The 8,571-nt window shown below is 42.7% G+C and overlaps 1 protein-coding gene across 1 annotated transcript; it reads right to left on the bottom strand.

Annotated features, from left to right (window-relative positions):
• Window positions 1–4,840: 4,840 nt before the first annotated feature.
• On the bottom strand, window positions 4,841–8,493 carry cmpk2 (cytidine monophosphate (UMP-CMP) kinase 2, mitochondrial). The gene is made up of 5 exons (XM_082515582.1): window positions 7,788–8,493; window positions 7,420–7,534; window positions 6,828–7,029; window positions 6,399–6,632; window positions 4,841–5,522 (listed from the first exon to the last, which is right to left on the bottom strand). The coding sequence occupies exons 1-5, from the start codon at window positions 8,379–8,381 to the stop codon at window positions 5,402–5,404; spliced, it is 1,266 nt and encodes a 421-aa protein (XP_082371708.1). The 5' UTR covers window positions 8,382–8,493; the 3' UTR covers window positions 4,841–5,401.
• Between the last annotated feature and the right edge of the window lie 78 nt (window positions 8,494–8,571).

The following is an 8,571-nucleotide window of genomic DNA, read 5'->3' as shown; positions in this document are numbered from 1 at the left end:
AGTTCTTTGGAAAGGTAATGTCGACACAAATATAGCCTGAATATGGAACATTCTGACCATTTGCAGCTTCGACTTCTAGCAGGTCCTGTATTGGATGGATTTCAAGGTCTGCAAGATTGTTTTCATAGAACGATCGGGACACTGTGGTCACTTGCGATCCGGTATCAAGAAGGCAGTTGCAAGCTTGATCATTGATTTTCACTTGAGCAGTGTACTTAGCTCCAATTAGACCCTTGGGTAGTTTCACAGTGGCTGATTTATTGTTTGAGAATCGTTTTTTGGGTTTATGTGAAGGCTCGGTGGGACTAGTTTTGTCCGTAGCACCCATTTGTCCCGCAATGAGGGCTCCCTTTAGTTTAAAGGCTGTGTTTGCTTGTTTTGTCTATCCCACAGCAACTGTTTTTCTTTCAACTGTTTCCTTTTGTCAGTGACTAAAGACGGGTTTGGGTCATTTGGGCACACAGAGGCAATATGGCCGTCTTCGCCGCACTGGAAGCAGTAACCAGGCCTGGGCCTACTCTTCGCAGCTTGGGATGTCAAAAGGGTTCGTTCGGGTACTTGAGAGTTGGTCTTAGCAGTAGCTTTTGGAGGGTTAGACTTTTTCCTAGGAGGGTTCGGGGTTAATGTTGCGAGATGGCTTTGAAGCTGACTGATTTGTGCCTTTAATTCTGTGACCAGATCCTTTTGAGCATCTACTGGTGGGTCTACTTTCTGGGGTTTCAATCTCGTCAGTTCACTCTGCAGCGCAGTTATTTGTGTTCGCATTTCAGTGAGATCGTCTTGCATGGTGAGCGCAGGAAAGTCAGCATTTGCAGCAATAGAGTGAGAGGCTACTTTTGGTCTGGTGGCAGCAAAATGTTTTTTCATTCGGCTTTCTTTTGCAGTATGCTTGTCCTCTTCCACTCTCAACTGTAGCAGCAGCTCGGTGAATGAGGGGGGTTTATCTTTTTTCTTTTCGAGCTGAAGATCTGTTAACAAGGCATTATCCCAACACCCCCGACAGAATTGACGCAGAAGGTGTCGGTCTGCTTCACTAGCTACGACACCGCCTCTTTTCAGAGCTTTTGAGAGAGCTGTTTGCAAGCGATGGAGGTAGTGTGAAGGCTTTTCACCTGCATCTTGTAATGTGTTGAGGAATTTGGCGAAAAGCTCGTCGCCATCCTCCACAGTGCCAAAAGCTGAATGGAGTAGTTCAAGATAAGCTGAGGGCAAGGCTTCAGGGCCCAGAGGTTTCACCACGTTGGCAGCAGGCGGTACAAGACTGTCTACGATTTTCCGCGAGCGTTGCAAGTCAGACAGATTGGGATCTTGAAGTATGAGCTCTACACTGTGGCGCCATGTATCAAAGTCCACCTCATGACTAGGACAGGGCAGTTTGCCTGAAAAATTTCTGAGGCGGAAGGAGGCGCTCACTGGTGAGACAAGAGCTTCACTTCGCACTATGTGCTCTACTACAACCTTTTGCACATCAGGGTGTGTTATAAAGCTCTGTGGAATGGTAGTTTGTAGATCTGGCTGTGTCTGGTTGTCTGACTCAGAATCGCTGATGCATATGTTAGCTTTGATCAGTTCTGCAGTTTCACTTTGGATAGGTTGGTCATTTGCTTGTACTTGGGTTGTTAGTTCACTATGTGCATCTGGGGTAGGAGCTTCTGTGCTGTGTGTGACTGACTGAGCACATTGGGAAAGGTGTTCATGCAGAACAGCTTCAAAAGATTTGCCACTAAGTCTAGCAATGTTTTGCAGTTCATTGAAAAAACTGTTGGTGGCGACGTTGGTAACAGCTGCGATGTACTCAGGTGACAGGGCTCGTATCTGATAAGTGACTTCATTCGGACATTCAAGTGTGTAGGGTAGTAAGGGTTCAAGTGTCGACAGAGCAGATCCACTCTCATACTCTACAATAGCATTTTTGTGGTAAGAAGACTTAGGGTCATCTATCTTAAGGGTTCTTGCTGTTCGACCATATCTGCTTAAAAAGTCTTTTAAAGCTTCATCAGCGTCTGTGCCTGTAATCCCACTAACAATAACTGAGTTTGGGATTTTAACATTTTCTCTGTCAACTATTTCCATTTTGCCGGACTTGGCCTATTTTTGAGGTCTGGGTCAGGAAAAAAGCTTGAGGGATCAATTACTACTCCTGGCTGGCTCGCCACTTCTGTAACACTTCTGGAGTCATTACAGTATACTAGGACCAGTTAGGTTCGACTACTAGAGCAGTAATGAGCGTAGCATGTAATAAAGACCACAGACCAGTAAATACGTTTAAATTGCCGGCTTATTATTTTGTGAAGACAGGGAATAGACAGTTATAGACACATTACATAAAACATTCAACATCACACATTTAAGAAAACAAGGTTTTTCTTTCCCCCCTTTTAGTTCAGTATGTTCTGTCAGTTCATCCTATTTATCTCAAAACCTTTTATTTGGCTTTAGAAGGATGTTATTTTCAACCTAGGTTATTGTTTTATTTATTTCAAGTTCTAAGTTCAAGTTTATCCTTTGATCTATTTGCATTAACACTGTGTTATTTTAAATCAAGTTCAGTTCTTTAGGCCCAAGATTTAATTTAATCTTGGTCTAGGTTCACCTTTAAATTCTCAACCAGTTCTTATTTTGTTTTAACCCAACAAAATTGTTTACATTTCCATTAACACCATTACAGCATTAAATGTAAGGTTGACCAAAATAAATTACAAAAATAAATAAATAAATGTAAAACTGAAAACAATTCAGCAAAAGGCTGAATAAATCCCTTAAACAAACAAATAAACAAAATAAAGTTGTCTCTGTGTCCTTTAACTATTAATCCTGGAATTACTCCGAATGATTATCCAGTGCTTTGAAAAGTCCGCTGTTCTTTTGCAGAGGTGTATGGATTAATCCTACCAGTTTTTTCAGCGAAAGAGCTCAACGTCCAGCAGGGGGCGTTTTCCTTTTTCCTGCTCGGTACAGTTCAATGGGTCCGTGGGTGGCTCGCCATCTTGTTTCTCGCTCAGCGGATCAAACTCCGATTCTAGCTCAGCATTTCCCGATCCAAACCTTAATGGCCAAGTCACGTTCGGTTATGTTCACAACGTCACCAAGGCAAGGACAGGTCGGAAAAACAAAAATACATTCTCCAGAGTACAAAAATGGCTTTAAGTAGATTTTTGGCTTATTTTTACTATTTTTTCACTCATTTAAGCAGCAGCTCTGCAAGGACTGTCTGCATTTCTCCCTCTCAAGCATCAAAAAAAAAGGAACAACCCGATTGGGTGTGGCTAATCACAGGAGTCACGCTGCAGCGTGCCCTTTCACAATAAGAGTCTCAACACATATTTTAGCCATTTTACCTGAATTAACATAAAACACCATGAATTAGCAAGTTCTGTACCCTTTTAACATGTTTTTAAACACAAATGAAATCCTATACCATGAATTATATCATTGCTGATGTTTTTAATGAATTTTCTAACCATTATGATCTATTTATTGACTATTTATCACCTGTAATATATTTCTTATGACTGTTTTTACTAACAGGCTTTTATTTGTTGTTAGCTATGTTAACCAGGGTTACAATTATATGAGGCTCCGACTTTTATCTTGAAACTTTAAGTAGTGAAGTCACAGATTGGAAGCAGATTGCGTTAGTTATTAACTTCTTCCTCGAACTGCAATTCAGCTTTGAAATATTTTCAGTGGGTGAATATGTGAGTTCTTGTTGTTGTTAAGACTCCAGAGTATATTCTGGCTATCTGACAAAAGAAATAGCCACAAATGTTTCCAAAAGGAAAAAGAAAATGCTACGACAAATGTGAACAGAATTATTTCGCTGCATGTGTAATGCGATGTGATTATGGGCCATAAATGTTGTATTACGGCTGTGTTGAGGAGCAGTAATGGCATGATATCACCGCTAACTTTTTGTTGCCAAAAATATCAGCGCTTAACAACATCTGACGGGGAAATGTGGCTGACACTGCTAGCGCACACAGCTTTGCATTCAGGTATGAAATATGGCAGGAGGCCTAATTGGCTTGCTCTCCCAACTTCATACATTTTGGACTCTCTGTGTTAATGGTAATCAAAATTCCACATGGTCTATACTACATTCATTCTGTGCCATACAGAACATCCACTGAGGCACGGGGGAGCTAAGGAGCTTATGAATTCAGCAAACTGTACACAGCTGCCTCATGTAGGAAACCATACTCTATAAACATAATGACTTAATTTTAGTCTGTGTGACGGCATGCGATGGTAAGATTTGCATCCACAGCACCTCTGCATTCAGTAAAACACTGAATTGCTATAACTGGTAGAAAGAGTGATTCCATGCACTTATGTGGGGGACCAATGAAATGACATTGATATACAGCGCTCCATTAATTGCCATATGAATAGGGTCTGCATTGCTTGGCACTCTGCTGATGCATCGCAGTAAAAGAGATGGGTCACTCTGTCTTCTCCACCCTGCAGCTTTGCCAAGCTCATAATTACTAAAACCCCCAATTAATCTTCCCATCACATAGGCCAAATATACACTTCCTCCCTATATAAATGAGTTACAGTATATGCTCTTAGTAGATGTGCATGATTGTGTGTGTGTGTTTTACAAAAGTAGGCGTGTGTACATTTACGTGTGTCAACTTGAAAATGCCAGTGCTTATGAGAGCATCAAGTACAGATAGTGCCATGTGATCTTAGTGCATCACTTGTGTCAGTATCACACAGCTGAGTTCATGTTCTTGCAAACAGAGCAGGACATTGTGCTCATGTTCATAGCCAGTTATATAAGCAACACAAACATGCAGCTATACACAGTTTGTAGAAGAGAAAACACAAACAGATGTTTAGTGTCATTTTCTTTTAATTCAAAAACTTTTTTTAACAAGTGAAGATATGTTATCCGAAGATAGACTGGGTTCTGCATTTATTTTAACAAGCTAACATTCAACGTACATTTTAAGATTTGTTTTTTCTTATTTGTGCATTTTGATTCAATCTGCAGTAACTCGTCGCCCTTATATAAATGTTCCTATCCACTTTGCGAGCGTCAGTCTGCAAAAAAAAAAAAAAGTGCTGCTACAAGGTATCTGGAGGCTACACAGTGTCTAATTTCTGAGAGGTCACAACAGTCGTTAGATGTACACTTCTTCCTGACAATACATTAGTGTGAGTATGTGTGCGTGTGTGTGTGTCTACATGAATATGTATTTCTGATTGTAGCATGCAATTCTGGCCCCTGGCATTCAACCTTTACACGTTATGAATAGAATCTCTTCTCCACACTCCAATCTGCCCACTAGTCTGTCTGCAATCACATTTACGATGCCTTACTGGCACCTAGTGGTGACGGGATGCACTGCATACACTTGATGCTTGACTGCCAGCAGGGGAGATGGAGAGTTGTTTACAAGTGGCATTTGCCCCTAATTAAAAGCAGTACTTGTTGGAGCACTCGGTCTGCAGAAGGACTAGCATCCACAGTAACACAAGCTGGGCCGCTGATCCTCCGATAAGCCTCCTCCACTCTGCGCACACACACACGCAAACATTGGTCAAGGAGTGAAGGAGGCGTGCAGCACAAGACAAATTTTAGTATTGTGATTGCTTACAGCTTTGCTGCACAGTAAGGTATACAATACAGTACATTTTTGAGAAACAACACAGATGGCTCAGAGTTCTGCTATTCCTGTTACCAGTGAAGAATTGTCCTTTTGATAGTGGCGGGCCAAGTCTGCAGAATCCCTCACTCATTCACAGGCTGACTGTCAACTCCCTCCATTTTCTAATTCTGCAGGCCCAACATCTGGCTGTCCCGTGTGGAAAGGCCATTATGTCAGGACAGAAGACGAATGAAAGTAGCCATCGACCTGTCTGTGTAGCAACTAACTAGGCCGGCAGTGCCTGCCAGTTTTGACCAGCTTAATGGAGCACAGCAGCTCAGCAACTAATCACCTGCTCTTTCTCATCAGCTGCCTCTCCCATGGGACCGTAATTGATTGTTAAGTGTTTGATGGATCAGACGAAGACTGAGCTGACTTGACTGTGAATCCACAGTCGGGTTTGTACTGATCTTCGCTTTCATGCTCTAACACTCATACTTTTTCTTCTTTTTCTTTAATATAAGTATAACATAGCGGAGCCTTTCATTTTTGTCTGACGTGCCTGACATCACCAAGTCTGGGTACCTAGAATCATCATACTTGTCCTCAATCAGATTAAGAGTGCCAGCAATATGCACAGAGAACTACTTTAAAAGATCCATATTAATGTTATCACAAGTTCACAACCAATTATTTACGCTTTCAGTCTAAATGGGCATTCTCACTTGCTTGATGAGTGTTCTAATGCAAGTATAATGCTAACTGAGTAAATAATACATTATGCATAAGCACTCCAACTACCTGAGTCTGAACAGCTGGTTATGATCCAGCTCTTCCTCTTCATCAGTCTTTCCTTGGCCTCTGTTTCTCAGTCTCCTCTTCCTTTCCTCGGGGTCAAGTGTGAGTAAGACCACCAAGCTGGGCTGAAACAGGTCGCTAGGCCAACAGTACACCTCTGAACCTTCTCCTGGAAGGTTGCACACTGGACCACTCACCGCTGTGGCGATGGCATAGGCCGCTGTGCTGTGCCAAAATCTGGGGACAGGTAATCAATGGTGAATTGAAAGGTGAATGACAGGTGGAAGTCGCATCAGGTGACTTGGTAGCCACTGAATATTGAGTTGTATAGATCTGGATCTCAGCGGGACCTACAAGTTCTTACAAAAAAAAAAAAAAAGGTCACAAAACAGGCAGACCTCACTCCACCTGCAACATCTCAGCTGTCTTTACCTGTCAACAATGACAGGTGTCTTCGCGCCCTTTAGGCCTATTTGATCTGCTGAGATGTAGTTCCCCAGAGCATAGAAGGCCCTGCGGATGAGGGGTGGCTCCTGATCAAAGCGGGCTCTCCAGGGGGAAAGGCACTCTGGTGGGGATGGCAGAAGAGTGGCCCCCAGTGTATCCTTCAGAGACTCAGTCAGAGTGGTCTTACCTGTGATACAGAGAAGGACAGGAAATAGATTCACCTCAAAACCAAAGAAAACAAAGGTCTGAACATTTTCGAATCACAAAAGGAGGAATTCATCCTTTTTGTTTATATTAAAAGAAACTGCGGTGGCCCTTGAAAAGTTCAACTAAAACTCCCTCTTGAACCACACAGTTGAGGTTTCATGAAGGTTTGAAAATAGTATTAGAGGAGCGAGCTGCACAGTAAACCATTTCAAAGTGATGTAACTTTTCTGAGGTCATGATACATGATATTCCATTAACTGAAGCTCCCTGGCAGATAATGGCTTTAGCGGAGAACAACCAGCCACCACTTTAGGATGACATCTATGCATCAGACTGATCACATATTTATTTATGAGGTAATGGCATTAACCTGTGGCATCCAGGCCCTCTATGACAATAACAGGGAAGTCTGGTTTATTTCTGGCCTCCACCCTGCTGGGCAGCAGCTCCAGCACAGCCTTAGCTTCTGGGATGATGTCACCACACTGCAGAACAGACAAATCAGTTAAGCAGGCAGGAGTGAGTCATAGACTGTGCTGTCAATGAGCGCACACAGTGCTGTGGGCCACCTGGCCCTCCCTGATAGATAAACGTTAGAAGCAAGAGCTCTGGGTCTCTTGGTATAAACTGCTATCCCTACATCCTCCACAAGAGTGCGCCCGTTTGCCAAAATCTTATGCGGTATACTAAAATAAACATAAAACAGTCTTGTAAACATTAAAATGAGAAAATACGTACTTTTTTCATCACGTCATAGGCCTCATCAAAGCTGTAGAATACATCTGAATTGATAATGTTGAGAGTAGATGGGTGATATTCTGGCGCTTCTGAGGGTACCACATAGTATCCCTTTGCCACATCCATCACCTGGCTTGCTGTCTCTGACCACATGTGCTGCGTCCACTGTTGGCCGTCTTCAGCTGGAGAGTACGAACAAACTAACACTGGGTCATGTTGTATTAAATCACTCAAAAGCCGCTCTATCGGGGAGGAAGTGTCAGAATTCCCTTTTAAAAAGTAACCTTTAACGAGAGAATCCCTGACTTTTGGTAGAAATGAAGACATGGGAGACAAGCGACATTCCGGAGGCAAGTCCCTCAGCAGTTTGTCTTTCAGCTCCCCGTAAAACTTCGCCGTTTTGATTCTGTCTCTGCTGCAGTAAACAAGGACAGAGTAGCACTTGTCACGGTTTTGAACTTCTCTGAACACCCTCGGCACGTCTTCTCCCAGGTGCTTTTCCTTAACAGCAAAATAAAAAGGCGCTCCATTTAACTCCACTGAAAAAACACGAGAGCACCACCGTGGAAGAAGAGACATTGCGTGTTTTGACATCTTGTACACCAAATGCCCTTATCTGTTTCCAAAATATGTCCCGAGACGCATCGTGTGAGCTGAAGGGAAAACGATAGTAACGGCGCCAAACGGAGAAAACGAAACTTTTCGTTTACTGTGAAACGCGTTTATTATTGAAGCCAACGCCTCGCAGGGGCAGCTCATTCTTTCCAGGAATCCAAGTTGTGTT

The sequence above is a fragment of the Aulonocara stuartgranti genome, assembly GCF_965226115.1.
Source record: "Aulonocara stuartgranti genome assembly, chromosome: 19".
In the NCBI taxonomy this organism is placed as follows: domain Eukaryota; kingdom Metazoa; phylum Chordata; class Actinopteri; order Cichliformes; family Cichlidae; genus Aulonocara; species Aulonocara stuartgranti.
The sequence above is the reverse complement of the archived record's forward strand: the minus strand, read 5'-3'. Positions and strand labels throughout refer to the sequence as shown.